The following is an 18152-nucleotide window of genomic DNA, read 5'->3' on the forward strand; positions in this document are numbered from 1 at the left end:
CAGGAATGCTCTCTTCACTCATCAAACACGCTGCGCTGCCAGCCTCCCGTGGTTACCACTGTCAAAGCCTGCTGTGATCATCAGTTTGAGACTTCAGGATGTTCTCATACTTTATTCTATCTTACTCACTGCATTCTGAGAAACAGGGCATAGAGTTCAGCTTGATGTGATTTTCAAAATTCAAGGTGGACCATAAATAGAGCACACCACCCTGCCCTGTTCATCATTTAGATAAACACAGGGTTTCCTCCATCTCTGCTCGTACTGCCTATGGTTTCCCTCCTTTAGACTAAATGGCACCTTCCTCCTGCAAAGTGTGCCATAAATATACATCTCTCTAGGTCCAAACAAGGCCTGTCATGGTTTGCAGTAGTGGTTTCACCTTCATCTTTCCCCTGTGCCCAAGTGTTTATCCTGTGGGATGGCCTGTGGATTGGATGCACATGTTGGCAGGTCCTGTTTGCTTTAATAAGCGGGATTGTAGAGATTGAAAGGAGCCTTTTGGGTTAAATGACACCAGAGCCCAACAGGGCAAAAGCCCCCTGATCTTGGCTCACCCCCCCCAGTTCTCTTTCTTTTCAGGTGCCTTGTTCTTTCAGGCTCCATTGAGGATGATGGTAGTAGCTCTGGTAAGGATGATTATCCTGTCAAAATAAATGTCATGATTTGGACACAGCCTGAGAAGGGCAGAGTAATTTGTTAGTCATCAGACCAAAGACAAACAAGGGGGACTTGACTGACAATCATGCCTGTTAAGTAGACACATGTGGAAGAGTTCTGTGTCAAATTCTATTCAGTCTCAAGTAAACACATTGTGCATTGTCTAAGTATACACAAGGGGCCTCTGTCTCATTTTTACATCAGTCTATGTGGGCTTTCAAAAAGGAGGCAAATGCATGGAGGATTTACTGTAGCGCACGATCTGAGAGTTAACCAGCTATACTGATGAAACAATTCTACCTCAGCTCCCTACTCATCAACACAAACAGCCTCCCTCTTTCTCCTCCTACACCAAATATTAATGTAATCAAAAGCCATTCTAGCTCTGTGAAGATTTCTTTAACTGCTTTGTCATCATTATTACTGTATTAAAACAAACCAGCTTTCACAGCTGTTACATCATAAGGTTTTCCAAATATATTCTTTTCTTCCCTAAAGAACCACTCAATAATTCGGAATCGATTGTGTGATGTGACCACCCCACCCTTTTTATGAGCATCACCCCTGCTGACATTTTGATGCGATAAACCCCATATAAATAGATTAGGGGCAGCAGCATCCAGTGTGAGACATGCTGCACCTAATGTGAGCCACTGGCTGCATCTAGCGGTCACAAACTGCAACTACACTTTGTCAAGCTTTAAAATTAAAAGGTGAAGCCATGCAGGTCACTGCACTATTCATCTGGTGCGGTGCAAGTTGTCTTCACCTTGCAGGAGGAAGCCAGCAGGGAGCCGTCCTGTTTCCAGCTCAGACTCTGCAGCTGATCACTGTGCTGCTCCAGAACTGTAGACACACACACACACCATCATTAAAGGAGGCAAGAAGAGGAAAGGACTGAGACAAGGTGTTCATGTCAGACAAGGACAAAAAAAAAAGGAAAAGTTGAAACTATTTAGGAAAAAAAAGCAGAATACAAATAATGAACATAGAATGACAGCACAGCACAGACAAGACAAAAAACACCACTTGGTCACTACAAGAAAAACGCAGGTGAAAAATGAAGTCACACAAATTTAGAACATGTTCAATAACACACTAAACCAGGGATGGTTTACAACAAATAACGAATCATATGTCCTTAGAGTTGAGGCATATGAGCATGACAGGTATTAGACTGCAGTGCTATAAGTGAGCACAGCGCAGCTCATGTGAATTGTTCAGTTTCACTGTGACACCAAACAGATGAAACAAGATTAGAGGTGTACTTGTTAAGACAGTTACACACAAAGTGAAGTGAAGTGAATCTCAACAGTAAATGGGAAAAAATAAGAACCCAAACACATTCTCATTCAAATATAGGTTTTCATCGTTCCTTAACCACATATGAAGGTGATGAAAGACAGTGTGAGGGTACAGTTCATGAAAGGCTGGGTCAGCAGTGAGCAGCATCAGCCAGGCTAACTGTCATGGGAAGGGGGTGCAGTGTTTGTGTGTTGGGGAGGTGAGGCCAGAGGATAGCGACTATATCCTGAGGCCAGTCCGGGGAGACTGGGACCAGGACTGCAAGTCAAAACATTACCTCTGCTGCTCCGGCACTTAGACAGAGCCACAGGGCTGTAAAACGTAGGCAGCGTCAGTCAGACAGTCCCCACCGAAAGAAAGGAAACCAACCACTTCACTCCACTCTAAATATATATTCATGTTACAAACAGAGTCAAAACAGACCACAACAAAACTTGAAAACTAACTGACAGAGACTGAAATGTTAAATGTAACAGACAGTGCAGGATGTACAGCAAAGACAAAATAATTTTCTGTAATGTGAACTCTAATTTGAACTGTACACAAAAACAAATGAGTGTGAAACGTGCAGCCCATGTTGCCAGCTATAGATACCTGCTAGTGGTGCATCTTGGCAACTGATGTCCCAAATCAGAGGAGACTTAGCAGTGCTTATGGCCAGCAAGCCAGAGGAGGTGGGGTGGAAGTGCACCACCTCCAGCCGGCCCCGACCTGGACGGAGAGTCAGCTCTGGACTGCCGGGCTGCTCCTGCTCTGGATCACACAAACGCCACAGCTTCACCTGTACACACAGAGATGGGGAAAATTAAATTCAGACAAGTGGTGTTTAAAGCCATACCAGACAAAACGACAATATCAGGATGCAGCATCATACCCAGAGATGAGAACATGTTTAAGAAAAAGGACGCTGACAGCACCACTAAGCTGGTGAAACTATCTATCCTCCTGGGATCTGTTAAGAGACGACAGCACCACTAAGCTGGTGAAACCATCTATCCTCCTGGGATCTGTTAAGAGAAATGCTGCAGACCATTCCAGGGTGTGTGCTGTAGGTCTGTGTGTAGCAATAACTGTGTGTTCACAAAGGTAGCTGAGGTAAACCACACTACTGAGTCTGAAGATGCAAACCCACACTCAGCAGATTCCAGTAAGCCAAGACACCAGTGGTTGAGGATAATGTGCTGAGAGGACCGAGTCTTCAAAAGACATGAATTGCAAACACCAAGGGAGGTTCACATGGCATTTAAAAGCCCTGTGAGGAATAACACCACTCCTGAGACTTCAGTGCAAGTATACTGCAACAAGATAAAGCAAGATCAATACAAGGAAGACAGAAAAGGAAAGAAGGAACAAAAGAAAGAAAGAAAGAGGGCACTGAAGAGCTCACCATTTCATCTGCAGAGCATGTTGCCAGGAGATGCTCATCAAAAGGAGAAAAGTCCATATCAGTCACTAGATCTGGCAGAGAGGAGGAGAAACAAACAGAAAATAAAAATTTGATCTGGTTCACAGCTTTCTAACTTAATTTAATTCATGAACAAAAGTATTTGCATTTTTCGTGAATTCATGTTTTTTGAAAGAGACCATGCTGTCCTTAAGGGTTAGAATTTATGCAGAGGGAAGGGGGTGTGGGACAGCAGAGGTGTGCGACAAAAATCTATTTATTTAAACTGATCGGAGGACAAGCTCCTTGAGACGTCCCATCTCGTCGTCAACACAGAACAAAAACTTAACATAATAAACAACACAGACACACAAATGGTAATGAACAATAATAGCAATCAACAGCAAGTAAAAATTTAAAAAACCATCAGCAAATAAACGGCAATGAACAGCTCAAACACACAAACAATACAGGCACAAAGACTCAACAACAACAATCCCCACCACAAAATCAAATATCACTGAACAAAACCAACAAAAACAAAACATTACTTCCCCAATAAAAACAACAATAAGAACAAATGAACAAATAATGAATGAATCTGAACAATGATGTAAGAAAAACTACCAGAATGGCAGGAGATCTGGGCGACTGTCCATTGGCCATCTGAGCCGGGTTTGACTGAAGACAGGCCCAGCATACCTCCACCTGCAGAAACAGGAACCATCAAAGGTAAACATACAATATCATCTATCATGCTTTAATGATGTGCTACCTGAGTTCTGATAGTCCAAACCTGTGCCTCAAAATCTCAAACTGGCTCCCAGCTCACTGTGGATCTAATAGGATTTATAACTTCATTAAAATATCTTTTAAAACAATGACCCTTCAGTAAACAAAATCTCTTCTTTTGGTTCTGCTTTGTGTTTGATTGCAACTTGACTCAGCCTTCTTCTTGTTCTGAACCTATTATTAAATGTGGACATGGGGATTCAACTTTTGACTGGGGATTCTTCCATCTGCATGAAGCAAACTCTTAACGACACTTTTCTGGCCTTACCAGCCTGCTCGGTATTGAAGGCCACCAGCTTGGAGTTCGCTTTGATATGGTTCCCCTGGCAGGAGAAGGAACCAGTCCGAACATTGTTGATCCATCCCTGGATTTAAAGACACAGAGAACACAACAAAGTGGATGAAACAGAGATATGATAATGCTCAGAGATAGCTGGGACAACATAGTGGAGAGGGAAATAAGTATTTCATCAGACAACAGCATGGTGGAACTTGACTAATAAGGAGAATCCTAACAGTTCACTAGGCATGTATCCACCAGAGCACACCAATGATGAACAAGCGATGAACAACAATCCGTTTCATGGTAGTAGAGAGCCCACACAACCAAGTTGCTGTAACAACGAAAGTAAAACAGACATAAACAGGAAGGATCGAGCTGAGAACACACTGAAGTGTCTGAAGGAGTAGTGAGGAAGTGGAAGGACTCCCCGTGTTGCACAGCAGAGAACTCTTTCATAACATTTACAAGGCCGGAGTAGCAAGAACACTGTGTGTGTGTACAACATGCTCACAACTACTGCTGTGCTGCTCCTCAAAAAACTGGCAGAGAGCAACTACAACACACGTTTGGTCTGCAGAGGACAACTTCATGGCTGAAACAGCTTTGGTGGTGTGAGAGACTTACATCCATGTGGTATAGGAGGTAGACCCCTAAAAATTAACAATCCTAAACTTCATTTGATTTAAGCACATAAAATCAGTTATATGCTCCCATTTGTGAGCACCTGCTTAGAGACAGGCTGCAGAATTTTGTACTAACTGGAGTTTAGACAAAAGTACTGAGGGGATACCAGTAAACAGAGCATTACAATATACAAGTCTAGAGCTAATGAGAGCATGGACAGCTCGTTCAAAAGTAATTCAAAGAAACTAAATGCTTCACTTTAGATAAACGTCCCAAATGAAAAAAGCTTGTCCCTTTAATAAATTAAATAAAAGGATATTCATCCCTTTAAAGATCATTTTGGATCAATGTACGTGATCTGGTATGTTTTTCTGCACTTGAGCATTGTTTTCAGGTTTAAATGGAAAACAGCTTTTGGTGTGACTCCATCCACAGGCGACCATGACTACAGTGAGCCTCGGTGCCAAAGGCCATGTTCAGGGGGCTATAATAGAAATCCTCAACGCCAGCAAAATGAAAGCTGACTAAATTATGTAAGTACTGCTGTCAGGACTCTCTCTCACCATTTGGAAAACTCCATCTGGTCTGCATCATCTGAGGAGAAAATGTCCTATTCATCTGTGCTTGCTTGTCTCTGGATCACCTGTCTCCCATCTCACTTTTTGTCATTTGCCAGTGTTTGACAGCCTCTCTCACATGACTTCAGTACTGGAAAACTCAAAACCACATATTCGTTGTCTATGGTGTAAAGAGCTGGTCTAACACTGACAGCAGCAAAGCACCAACTGCTGTTTCAAATCCTGTGTACAGACTGAAGCAATACCAAGAATCTCCACTGTCTCTGTATATGCCAGGCATTTTTTCCGCCTTGGTAAAAACAACGTTGGATTACATAATACACCTCAGCAAGGAGAGCTACAGGCGTAGCAACTTTAAACAAATTAGTCCAGAGAATGAAAAAAATGGTAGATTAGTCTGCAAGACGCTCCAGTCCCGTCCAGACAAGCCGCCTCTTGTAACCTACAGGACAGTTGCCTCTGACGGAGAAGCATCATTATAATCATACGACTTATCCAATTGGCTTTTCATGTTTTTATCTTTCCCTTTAACTGAGAAAGAAAATCTGAGCAGATACAGTTTCCGCCAGGTGTGCACGTGAGAAACATACAACAATGATAGCTGTAACATAATAGCATTATGATGGGTGTCATCGAAACATCCAGTGGTAACAGCTATGTATCCACGGTTTTCACTAGTTTCTTATCAATAGTGGTGGATTCAGATATTCGTGTAGTTATCTCAACACTAAGCTGCCTTCCAGATGCAGGAAGTTCAACATCTCTTGCAGGCAAGCAGGCGTTCCCCCAAAACACCACTGAAGTAGCACAGCTATCAACCAGTGCTAATGTTAATGTTAGCGATAGGGAAACTGGCCCTAATCAGACGCTCGTGAGATACTCACATCTTTCTTTGCAATTTTCGGAGTGGTGTTCTTGAATTTGGAGGGTTTAAAGCGATTCATTCCGCACTCTCAAAATTACTTTCGTGCCTTCCGGGTGTCTCTGTCAAGCTAGTTAGTACTCAGCAGAGGGATCCTGATGCAGCTGACAGCTCCGCACGGTATCTATTCGCTTTGCTCCCCAGCGCTGTCCGATTGGGCGGGGTTTTTATGTTCAACCACAAGAGAACACCCTGCTTTTTCACGTGCTAACCCGGGTGTTAAAACATGTGCACCCCTTTTAACTTGTCAGTTGTAATGGTTGTTTGTAAGATGAAACTGATGATGTTTGATTACTTTTACTTAGCCGCTATTAATGTTTACTGAAGCCACTCGTTCACTTTATAAACAGAAGCAGTAAAATCTAAAACAAGCTTTTGCACTTCGTTTTTCTTCAGAGAGCATGATCTTGAATCATATAGAATATCTTTGCACTATCGGTGACGCCCACTTTTTCGCAGACATGCGCACTGTGTTCGAAGCGGCGGCTAGTGAGGCAATGATGGCGTCTTCGGCTGTTCGATGTTCCTCACGATGGATTACAGTCATCGTGTCCTCTGGACATCGCCGGGTTGCCGGTGCTGTTGTCTGCTCTGGTCATGGAGGGGTCCGCAGTGTTTCGACACTGGGAGCGGGAAAACTGTGGCGAGGAGAGAACCTGGTGTGCTGCGAAGCAGGGAAAGCGTTGACATTGAGAGGGCTGGCAGGTGAGTTGTGTATTAGCCATATGGTATTAGCCTAGCTTAGGCTAGGCTTCTGGTTTGCTCATATGACGATGGGTAAGGCAGCTAAGTAAACTTACCTTGCCACCGGCTCAAACGAGCATTTAAAATAACAGGAGCTTCTGACGTAGCATTTTTTAACTCTGTAGACATAGTTGACATAATGTGATTCTGGCAGTTCTGCTAACTTCGGGCTGTAGCTAGCCATTTAGTTGAATTTGCAGTTTTGCGTTATAATCTATGAGCTATTCGACTTAGTGTGCATAGTGTATTTCCACTTAGCTTTTTTTGAACCCCAATCAATCATCTCTGCATCTGTGACTTTAACCATTATCTAAGCTCAAGGGGAGCCAAAGATTGAATTGCAAAATGAGTTAACGTAACCAGATTTGTTCAGGCCTGTGCTTTGCAAAGATGTCATCCAGGTTCAATAACGTCTATTCAGTAAATAATAATAATGCAGACATATAAAATGAGCCAATTTAGCTGTACCAGAACTGTATGGTACATGCAGGTCTGCTTTTCTAAATAGTATTTACTTACCCTTTCACTCTCTTTGGACACCTCTCAGGTCTCAAATCACCCCATGCTATCTGCACACTGTCCTTTCACACAAGTGCCCCAACTGCCAAGCAGGATTTTTACCAGATCCTTGGGGTACCTCGCACAGCATCCCAGAAAGAGATCAAAAAAGCATACTATCAGGTCTGTTCCTTCCTGACACACACAGTTTGTGTTGGTTTATAATTGACCAGTCATCACAATAGTTGAGTGTGTTTGTTGTCCCTCAGATGGCCAAAAAGTACCACCCTGACACCAACAAAGATGACCCACAAGCCAAGGAAAAATTTGCTCAGCTGGCTGAAGCTTATGAGGTTTGGTTTCTGTCTTTAGTCAAGCTTTCACTTGCCGCATCTACTGTATATTTGTTTCCCTTAAGTGATTTCTTTTAAATCTACAAGCAGCAATGAGTCTCTTAGACTTTACACAGTCTCAGAATGACAAAGTAACCTCTTGAACCTTTCCTCACGGTTCTCTAAGGTGCTGAGTGATGATGTAAAGAGGAAGCAGTATGACACGTATGGCTCAGCAGGCTTTGATGCTGGCCAGGCAGGTGGAGGGCAGCACTACTGGACTGGACAGTCCAGTGGCGTGGACCCTGAGGAGCTCTTCCGCAAGATCTTTGGGGAGTTCTCAGGAGGCCGTGGCTTTGGAGGTTTCAATGCCATATTTGATCAGCCACAGGAAGTTAGTGGGATACTGATTTTGTGTTTGATTCTCACTGGGCTATTGGGGCATATTCTGAGTGATTAATTTATGGCTCCCTCTCTTTCTGGCACAGTACATCATGGAGCTGACATTCACTCAGGCAGCAAAGGGAGTCAACAAAGAGATGTCCGTTAACATAGAAGCAGCCTGCCAGCACTGTGATGGTAAGGGCCACGAGCCAGGCACCAAGGTCCAGCACTGTCACCACTGCAACGGCTCTGGCATGGTAAGGGCTCTGACACGCTGCCTTTCTTAACCTTTGTGTATGTGTTTGATTACAAAACATATGTACTGTTCCCACCTGTAGGAGACGGTGAATACAGGCCCATTTGTGATGCGATCCACATGCCGACGCTGTGGCGGCAAAGGCACAGTCATTTCCACCCCTTGTCATACCTGCCATGGGACAGGACAGACCAAGCAGAAGAAGACTGTGGTGGTTCCTGTGCCTGCAGGTCAGTCACACTTTTGTCTGGGCTTGATAACGTACAGTAAATGCCTGTTAGTTTCTTCTCATCAATGTTAATGGCCATGAAAAGTTACCCTGTCTGCTTTGATGCAGATGTATGAAATGTTGCCGTGCTTCTGCCCATGTTTCTACAAGCAGTGAGGGTTTCATAGGTTGTGTACACCACCTAACTCTGGTTTGATTTTGCTTTAAGGAGTCGAGGACGGTCAAACAGTCAGAATGCCAGTTAGTAAGAAGGAGATCTTCATCACATTTCGGGTGGGTATCTACATCAGTTGCTAGTATGTGTGACTGATCTCACATCAAACCCAAGCCTGATATAGCATGTGATTGATTGAAATGTGTTCTGGTTTGGTGTCCTAGGTCCAAAAAAGTCCTGTGTTCAGGAGGGATGGTGCAGACATCCACTCTGACCTTCATGTCTCTGTGGCACAAGCCATCCTGGGTGGCACAGCCAGAACACAGGGCCTTTATGAAACACTTAACTTGTCCGTAAGTAGACACATAACATTCTCAGGTTTCCCAGCTAATGAGAAACACACAATGACATGCAAACTGAAGATAAAGATAAAGTTAATAACTGATTGGTGTTTTTTTTTTTCCATCTTCAGATCCCTGCAGGCGTCCAGACAGACCAGAGGATCCGACTAACAGGGAAGGGAATTGCTCGTGTCAGTGGCTATGGCTTTGGAGACCACTATGTCCATGTCAAAATAAAAATACCCAAGTAAGACTCCACAGACAAACACACAACTCGTTCATCTTAGTAAACTGGCATTTTTACCACCTGATGATAAACGTGTTGTAGTCTAGAAGAAATTAGATTTACAAAACTTTATGCAGTCACAAGGACCATAAATGGCTTGTTTAGATAAGTTTGTTTGTGTGTGTGTGTGTGTGTGTGTGTGTGTGTGTGCGTGCGCACAGGGTGCTGACGGACAGACAGAGAGCTTTGCTAATGAGCTATGCTGAGGAAGAGACAGATGTAGAGGGTACAGTGAGCGGCGTCACTGCCACCAGCACAGGTAAGAGGAAAAAGTCCCACTATGAACTTATTTTGCCCCTTACCTATCTGTTTTTCTATTCCTTTAGTCTGCATCCCTGATCTACTGAGGTGGGGTTTCGGTGAACAAACTGTTAGTTGTAAATTTGGCTGATGCAGTGTTAATGTCTGTCCAGGTGGGGGCAGAATTGGTAGGTGCTGTAAGAAAGGGGAAAGCAAGCATGACAAGTAGGAGAATTGAAACGGAGTGGGGGGGGTCCCAAATTAAATAAATTTAGTTCTTCTTGACAGCCACAAAACCAGGTAGGAATACCGCTGACCTATTCCAAGTGATTAACATTTTATTCACAGCACCTCATCTGGTTGGTAGCTATCATAAAATCACTGAGGCATGCACCCCCTGTGTTCAGCTGATTTTCTAGCCCTCTGAGATCTCCTAAAAATGTCTCTTCTGCATCTTTCTGTTCAGCTGCATTTTAAACTGACACCACCTTGCTGTTTTAAAGTTTTACAGACTCCTTTCTACAACCATTTTCTTTTGTTCTTCCTCTTCAAGGTAAAAGATCCTGGAACTCATAGGCTCCATCAGCATGTCAGAGGGCAGAGAGGAGGACACTGTAAAGAAAAGACAGTCTCATTATAATAAAGAGGATGGAGGTTTAAGGAGAATTGGGTGTTGGATAAGACCTACAAGGGTTCTGGGTGGATCAGTATGGACCTACCTACCTGTTGTGCCCTTCAGTGAACAAAGAAGAGGATGTTCTGGTGCATCACATGCATCTACTAAATGTCCATTGAGCCTGTTTTGGCTTTGAAGACTTGTCATTTATCATAACAGTTATTGCATGTTGGCTTTTTGTTGATTGCTTTAAGAAAAACATGACGGTGATAACAGAATCTATGCACAGAAATAAATTATTGTATTGAGAGACCACAGATACAGTCAAATGTTTTATTCAGGATTAAGTGGCCCTCTTATTAGTCCTTTGTTCTGTATAGTTTGTGTTTTCATGAATGCTTGAATTTCTCCTGCAATCCTCAGCACTGTCAGTCCTTAGAAAGTGAGTATCATCATGACTACATTTACCTTTGGGTGTAAGGTGGGACAGTGTAGAAGTGTCTGCAGTGAATAGTCGGTGTCCACTCTCTGATTGAGGATTAAGCTGTGGAAAGGTCAGGCTTTCCTGAACCATGAACACTGACAACTCTGATCTGTCCCTGTTTAACCCTTCACACTATAATAGAGAAATGACTTGGGAGTTCTGAACCATAATTACATTTTGTAGATAGACAAATGAAATGAACAAATAAATATGTCAAAGATACTATACAGCAATAATAAAACTGGTGTGGAAAAAGCCGGTTTCATAGAAGTCACTAAACAAATAGTACTCAGAATGCTTAATATCTGTATTGTTCACCTTTATTTAGAAATGGTAACATGCAACCCAATACACCACTAAATTACCTCCAACCAAGTCTGAACATTATAAACACACATGTAAGATTATTGCAGAGCTGATCTATTCGATTATGCGGATTTGCATAGCTGTAATTAATGGCCTACATTTTTACTTTTAAATAAATAAATCTATCAGCGTTATTCTCAGACTGGTCTTCTGTGCATATTCTTTGTAACACGAGCTGACTTGTCTTGTTTGGACCAGTGTGGTAGCGTTTTCTGTTTTGTATAAGATGGATCATTACTAAAATAACCGGCTTCCAGAATTAAGAAGTGATCTTGGTGGTGGGAAAGGGGATTTTTATTTCATTACAGACAATACAACATACTTCAGATTTTCACTTATACAGTGACAGTAGTCGGTGGCAAATAAAGCTTTGTCCAATTAGATACACAAAAGCAGGAGAATTCAGAATCAACATGAATTAATCAAGCATTCCACTTCATGTTAATCTATGGTTTGATCAGTTGCCAAAACTACCTTGACTCCTGAGACTGAAGTATCTCTTCAGTATATCCAAAAACACTGAAGCATTTTGACACATCACAATGACACCAGAAGAATGAAATACTCATGTATGTCAGGCAGCCCCCATGTTAGCCATCCATATGCAATGCACTGTTGCCATCAGAATGCAACATGAACCCGAGACTCTCAAATACACAACACATCATCACCTAGGTCGTCACATCTGTGATCAAACAACCACACTACAGCCGTTGTCCTGTTCCTGGAATGAGCTTTGCTAGAAGAGGAATACTGCACATTCAGCAAAGTTAATGAAATGTCTTTACTTTGTAAGGATAAATATAAACTTCAACCGCAAAAAAAGTGCAATTATACTGCATAGAGCGCGCACAGCACAAAATATTTCTCATGTATGCGGCTATGCACTACTGGGAACCGATTCCCAACACACAGTATGAATAATGAGTATAGGTACAGTGACTGTGGATGTTGCTACATCCATAGCAAACATACAGTATAAACAAAAGCAGAGGTGTTGAAGGACCTACCTATTACTAACTAGTTAGTCCAAGTAGTTCATAATAAACCACGACACTCAGACATATTTAGTCCATGTAGATGAAGTAGATGCCTGTTATGAGTATGCAGACAAATTATTAATGTTACAGAAAGACAATTTCCTTAAAAAACTACCAACACCTTTGTTAGCACTTCCTACTAGCAGTGCATTCATCTATAGCTAATAAATCAAATGAAGACAGGACTCTCAGCTATACTCCACCAACACCCCACCACCTAGCAAAGGTTATGAGAATTGTTCTTCGAACCGTAAGTAGTCATTTCAAACACCCAACCATGGAGGAGTCCTTGGCAGCTAAAAGTCTGCTAGTCCTCAGAAAACAGGACGTGATGGAGGGACAAAGAGCAGCTTATTGTGTGCATGTGTTTTGAGAAGTTAGAGTAGCTTTAAGCCAAACATTTAAATTAAAACCAGCCAGTATTTTTTTATGACTGCAAGATGACCTCTGAAACAAACATTGTCCATTTGAACATGCATGGTGTATTCACAAATATCTTAAAGCCATAGGTGTGCTATACTTTGGGGGAAAAAAAAAGCTTTTGTTTCCTATCACCCGTCTCACAGTGAATGTACGTTTTTAGAAATATTTGAGGCCAAGTATGAATCATGACGTGATAATGGAGTTTCAAAAAGAACATTACTGCAGTGCTGTGTTTTTACATTAAATTTAGAACAGTCAATGGGTAGAAGCTAAACTAATACTGCACATAGATACTATTTCTAAGTTTACATTTACAAATAAATGACCTGTTATACCCAAATTGTTCACTGCTTCCTCTCCCTAGTCAAATTAAGATATTTCAATGCAAAAACACAAACACTTCATTAAAAATCAACACAGAAGTCTGTCCAGCATAAAACCTACTGTGTTAGTCCACCCATGCATTACCTATTCGTAGTATATCCGCATGTTTTAGTAAGCTCATAATACATAGTTCATTATCAGCCAATGTGGTGCTGCATGGCCAAATAAATTAAATAAAAGAACTGTACAAAAAGTCACTACACTCAATCTATCTGACAATTACATTTAAAACTGGGGGAAAATGTAATTGTACAGCAAATTAGTTATTCATACTGTGTTTCCATGACAAAAAGGTGACAGACATGACAGAAGGTGCTGCGATAGACCCTGAATGCATGGGGGGGACATTACAAAGGAGGTAGAGAAATAAAACAATTTTGAGGAGAAATTGGTGTAATGGATGCATGGAGTTGTCCTAATGTCTATCAATGGAATTCCATCTTATTTCCTGTCAGTTTCCATCATTAGCAAATGTGTAACAATAAATAAATCTGGATCCCTTAAAAATGTTTGTATGAAACTCTGAAGTGGTCTACAGCTTGTGGGAAATGTGTAGATTTCTACTTCCTCTCTCCCTCAAAGCAGAAGAATGACAGGCTAAAGACCGGATCACATCAGATACCATGCGGCCAATCCAGCCAGAGCAGCAAACCAGGTAGCAAACAGGACCTGTCCTGTTGGGTGTCGGAGTACGGCCATGGCGAGCTGACAGGCATATGCTGTTCCACCTGACGCCGCTGGGAGCACAAAAACAGTAAACAAGCATAAAAAAGATCCTCCTAAAAATGTCATTTACAATGGCATCATACAGAGAGATGTTAAAAATTAACAATAATAATAATAATCGTACCCATTTTGGCAGCATAGTAGGGACATTTGCTGATGTCTCCCCCCATGGCCCCATGGACAGGCATGCCAGCATCTAAAACATCCTCCTGGATGGTTTTGCCGATCTCTTCCAACTCCTCAAACACCTGCCAGCACAAACATATATGAGATTATAGAGCTTGCTGTAAAAACTTTATTCTAAAAACTGTTTATGGATATTATATCCTGACAAGCAGCAGCAGAAAGTAAAGGCTTCTCTAATCATCCATGTTTCAGATCAAAACCTGATGGTGTCAAATCTGGGTCTGACATATAAGGAGTGGAGACAGAGGAACAAAAGAGAGAGGAAACAGCGCACAGATGATGAAGAGAATAAGGGAGGGGAGGAAGAGAAGAATGAAGGCTGCTCAGTGCAAAACAGAGGGAGGAGGACAAGACTGAGAATGAGCAGAAAAGTCATCTTGAAAGACAGAGAGGAAAGAAGTGAGGGGCTGGGCAAGGCCAAGAGCACAAGGTAACTATTTCTTCACTTCCACCACCTACAAGGAACAGATCCACTCACTAGTGTTTGCAAAAACAGAATTATTCTTCTCTCTAGTTCTCCACCCTCCTTTCCTTCGCCATCTCCTCTCACCTCCATGTTGAAGTGGAAGGCCTTGACAGCCTCATCCACCAGCCTTTTCTTTGTTTCCATGTCCAGTTCCAGCTCATTCATCCGACTGCGGTACAGCTGCTTGAAAGCTTTGGCACTATGGATGGCACCAAAATGATAGAACTCCAAGCCCTCTCCTGTGGGAAGAAGCTTCAAGGCTCTCTGCGCCACCTTCTTCAGCACCTGGCCACCAGAGAGGTCCCCCATGTAGCGGGTGTAGGCGTGGGCCACTAGCAACACTGGGTCCTCCTGCCCTACTTGGTGGATACGATCCACATAGCGTTGAGTGGCCTGGGAGCAGCTGACCTGGCTCTGCCATTCTGGACCATAAAAATACTTGAGATCACGAGCCAGAGCTTCATGGCGGTGCAGCTCTGCAGGAAAATAAAGTGGGGCAAAGTCGGGGTGGTCCTTGTTTCTTTCAATCTCCTCCTCCATGGCTGTGTAAGTGTAGTAGAGTGCCACGGCACCAAGCTGGGGAAGTAAGAAAGAACATGTTTGAAATCTAGGTTGTTTCCTTGTTCAAGTTTTTTCTGCTTCTATTTCACCTAGATGTATATTTAATTTATTTACATTTTTTTATTTAATTAAGCATTCTATAACATTAAATTCTAACAGTTTCTCCCTAAATTCCTTCAAACTGACCTTGAAGAGCTCTTTGCGAATGCGGCCCCTAAGAAAGTCCTTCACAAACTGGGTGTTCTCAGCCTTTTCATGAACCTCCTTGGTTCCTTATAGTAATTATATTTCACACTGTCCACTCTTTGAAGGAAAACATGCTACAGTATTACTGGGAGATCTACCTGAGAGTGTCCTCTTTCTCCTCATACACAGGTCCTTCTCCATTTGGCACACTTTCTGTGGTCTCCATCTTCTCTGCTGACATTAGTGCTGTGTTCTTGTCTGCCAGTTGGTTCACCATAAAAATCAGTAGAAGACATCATAGTAGCATTATATTCACATTAGAATCATATGGTATCAGTCATATTTAAGTTTCATCACTTTGCACTTATGTTAGTGAATCTTGAAAACATTTTATTACATCTTTAGGTAGGTTGGTGCAGTTTTTGATCAAGGAATACAAAAATGCCTTGTATGAGATTGCGTAATTTAGCATATGACCTTGTTTCCTTTAGCTACTGCTGCTTAAACCTGTCACCTGAGCCCTGACTGCATATCTGTTTTTCCAGAATAAAACAGAGAACAATGTTGGGCTCCAGCGTTCTCTGTAGTTCTAGAGGTCTGCAAATAGTGTTGTACAGCAAAAAAGACAACAAATAGTAGCAACAAAAAAGCTACATACTACATTATTACACCTTGTCCAGCATCAGGGTGGAAAGCTACAAAATGTACCAGAGATCAAACACAATCACAGTAAACTGCCATAACATCCACATTAAGGCTGTTAACAATGTTCCACCTACTTTCTCTGCATAATTACCAACACCACAGTCATTTAAATATTCCCTTTTGATAGTAAGATATTTAAAAGTTTATAGCCATGAGTAACAGTAAGACAAGAGGCCTACATTCAATAACAGTATCTATTAAGCCTTACCCAAGAGGTAGCAGTGGTCTGATGAGGAAATGGGGGCGCTGATACCACCCCAGTCCTATTCACTGTAGCTATTATCCCAGAGATGATGTTGGTCAAAGGAAAGTTGACTTCTGCCTGCTGATTCGGGAGCTTGAAGTCTTTGACCTAATTTCTCTGAAAGAGAGATAATGCGATGTAAGAGTGAAAGATGATACAATCTAGCAGGGTCTGGCGTGGTTTACATAGGAAAGGCTGCTTTAAACAGCATCCAGGCTTGAAATACAGTAACGCAGCCAACCAAAAAGCTCTTAAATAAAACAACACAGGCCTTCTGGCGTTTACCAGGAGTCTCAACGAATAACTCGTAGACAGAGCTAACTAGTGTTGCTAATGAGTTAACTAGGTGATTTGATTCAGTTTAATCTTCTCGCTCACATCAGAAACCATAATCTCATACCACCTTTCGCCGAGATACGAATAAACGTTTTGACTGTTACACCTGACGGTCCTCTAACTTGCTAAGAAAATCATTTCAACAACAGCTAACTTGAGCTAACAGCCAACTAGCTTTTTAACAATAAAAAACCTCGTATGGAATTTGATGAATATCCTTATATTAAACTACAAGATCAATGCGTTTATTCGCTTATTAAATTCATCTTAATGTTTCTGGATTAGAATGTTTTGGTATTATACTGACATTACGTAAAACTAATGTTGACGCCACGACTGCGCAGTACGCTCCGTTAAACTACAAATCAGGCGAAAGACCCACCGCGGAAGTGGGCACCGGCTCTAGCTCCGCCCCCACCCACTGTCCGCTCGCAGTCACGTGGTTATCTACCGAAAGCAAGAGTGTACATTTTGACAAAGATTTTGAGGCAAAAGGTCAAAATTATGGGATAGAGACAGCATTCAAAGGGTACTAACCTCCGCCAAGGCAGATTAGTTTCCCTATAATGACATTACACTTAAAAGCAATATTACCATGATAGTTTGACCCTTACAAAATAATTAATTTCAGAGGTGTTCATAAATATAAAATAAATATAGAAACACCTCAGAATATAATAATAATAATAATAAACATATAATTGAATTTATACATTTATGACAATTTCACCAAAAACCGAAACATTTTGAGTTTCATAAACACAGATTTTAAGGCAGAGGTGTTGCACTGAGTGCATACAAATGTACAGGTGTACCTAATAAAGTGGCCAGTGACTGTACAGTTCTTCAGAAATTTTAGGAGGCACCACTATGGAGTCAACTTGTAAGACTCAGTGTCATATCAGCCTGTGTTTATTAGGTTTGAATACTTGCCTTTTCTACATTCTTACTTTAAGACTTATTTGCTGCCAAGAAAAACAATAAGATAAAACTTGTTTTTTCAAGAAGGGGTTGATTTATCAGGTCCTAGGAACTGGGGAGGTAAACTGAAAAGTGTGGCATTTTGAATACACAACAAAATATCCAATCAGTCAAGCCTGCTGAAAGATCTAAGAAATACTGTATGTAGACTGAAGGGTTCTGTTTTGGGACCTAAATTATTTATACTATATATTAATGATATATGTAAGGTTTCTGATTTAGTGAAAGTGGTTTTGTTTGCTGATGACACTACCATATGGGCATCGGGTGAAAACCTACAGCAACTCTCTGGATGGGTTACACAGGAACTTGAGAAGATAAAGAAATGGTGTGACAGTAATATAGTATCTCTGAATTTGGATAAAACTAAATTTATGGTATTTGGGAATCGCAGACTAGACAATGAACTTCAATTGCAAATTGGGGGAGCTAATAT

At 41.7% G+C, this 18152-nt stretch overlaps 3 protein-coding genes and 1 long non-coding RNA gene across 6 annotated transcripts in view; 1 reads left to right on the top strand and 3 right to left on the bottom strand.

Moving 5' to 3' along the window:
• Positions 1-6658, bottom strand: part of LOC109972910 (mitochondrial import inner membrane translocase subunit tim16-like) — a 94829-nt gene extending 88171 nt beyond the window's left edge. For both annotated transcript variants that reach the window (XM_020622148.1, XM_020622146.1), the window contains exons 1-6: positions 6511-6658; positions 4410-4506; positions 3977-4057; positions 3353-3423; positions 2560-2746; positions 1430-1506 (exon numbers count right to left, since the gene is read on the bottom strand). In XM_020622148.1, coding sequence (XP_020477804.1) covers positions 1430-1506; positions 2560-2746; positions 3353-3423; positions 3977-4057; positions 4410-4506; positions 6511-6570 — 573 coding nt within the window. In that variant the 5' untranslated portion in view covers positions 6571-6658. The remainder of the gene's footprint in view (positions 1-1429; positions 1507-2559; positions 2747-3352; positions 3424-3976; positions 4058-4409; positions 4507-6510) is intronic.
• On the top strand, positions 6580-12274 carry dnaja3a (DnaJ heat shock protein family (Hsp40) member A3a). 2 transcript variants are annotated; one of them, XM_020622151.1, is made up of 12 exons: positions 6580-6668; positions 7008-7253; positions 7840-7973; positions 8060-8143; positions 8310-8516; positions 8611-8763; positions 8845-8992; positions 9200-9264; positions 9370-9498; positions 9618-9733; positions 9934-10031; positions 10566-12274. In XM_020622151.1, exons 1-12 carry the CDS (start codon positions 6647-6649, stop codon positions 10586-10588), a joined length of 1425 nt encoding a protein of 474 aa, XP_020477807.1. In that variant the 5' UTR covers positions 6580-6646; the 3' UTR covers positions 10589-12274. The 2 variants fall into 2 exon arrangements, with proteins under 2 accessions (XP_020477807.1, XP_020477806.1); XM_020622150.1 differs by lacking the exon at positions 6580-6668 and having other exon boundaries at positions 6817-7253.
• Positions 11755-15532, bottom strand: hmox2b (heme oxygenase 2b). The gene is made up of 4 exons (XM_020622152.1): positions 15451-15532; positions 14788-15279; positions 14176-14299; positions 11755-14062 (listed from the first exon to the last, which is right to left on the bottom strand). The coding sequence occupies exons 2-4, from the start codon at positions 15241-15243 to the stop codon at positions 13935-13937; spliced, it is 708 nt and encodes a 235-aa protein (XP_020477808.1). The 5' UTR covers positions 15244-15279; positions 15451-15532; the 3' UTR covers positions 11755-13934.
• Positions 15533-15614: 82 nt separating this feature from the next.
• LOC109972914 (uncharacterized) lies at positions 15615-17121 on the bottom strand. The gene is made up of 3 exons (XR_002276758.1): positions 17043-17121; positions 16364-16516; positions 15615-15708 (listed from the first exon to the last, which is right to left on the bottom strand). It is a non-coding gene; the product is annotated as an uncharacterized LOC109972914 (long non-coding RNA).
• Positions 17122-18152: the final 1031 nt, after the last annotated feature.

This window comes from Monopterus albus, unplaced genomic scaffold (assembly GCF_001952655.1).
Source record: "Monopterus albus unplaced genomic scaffold, M_albus_1.0 scaffold273.1, whole genome shotgun sequence".
Lineage (NCBI taxonomy): Eukaryota > Metazoa > Chordata > Actinopteri > Synbranchiformes > Synbranchidae > Monopterus > Monopterus albus.

What these genes read in the sequence shown, in the direction of transcription:
- dnaja3a (XM_020622150.1), top strand. Translation starts at nt 6,950, where the DNA reads ATGATCTTGAATCATATAGAATATCTTTGCACTATCGGTGACGCCCAC. An exon ending in GGTGGTTCCTGTGCCTGCAG is followed by an intron (nt 8,993 to 9,199) that starts GTCAGTCACACT and finishes TTTTGCTTTAAG; the next exon opens with GAGTCGAGGACGGTCAAACA. An exon ending in AGATCTTCATCACATTTCGG is followed by an intron (nt 9,265 to 9,369) that starts GTGGGTATCTAC and finishes TTGGTGTCCTAG; the next exon opens with GTCCAAAAAAGTCCTGTGTT.
- hmox2b (XM_020622152.1), bottom strand. Translation starts at nt 15,243, where the DNA reads ATGGAGGAGGAGATTGAAAGAAACAAGGACCACCCCGACTTTGCCCCA. An exon ending in CCTTCCACTTCAACATGGAG is followed by an intron (nt 14,300 to 14,787) that starts GTGAGAGGAGAT and finishes TTGTGCTGGCAG; the next exon opens with GTGTTTGAGGAGTTGGAAGA. An exon ending in CTACTATGCTGCCAAAATGG is followed by an intron (nt 14,063 to 14,175) that starts GTACGATTATTA and finishes TTGTGCTCCCAG; the next exon opens with CGGCGTCAGGTGGAACAGCA.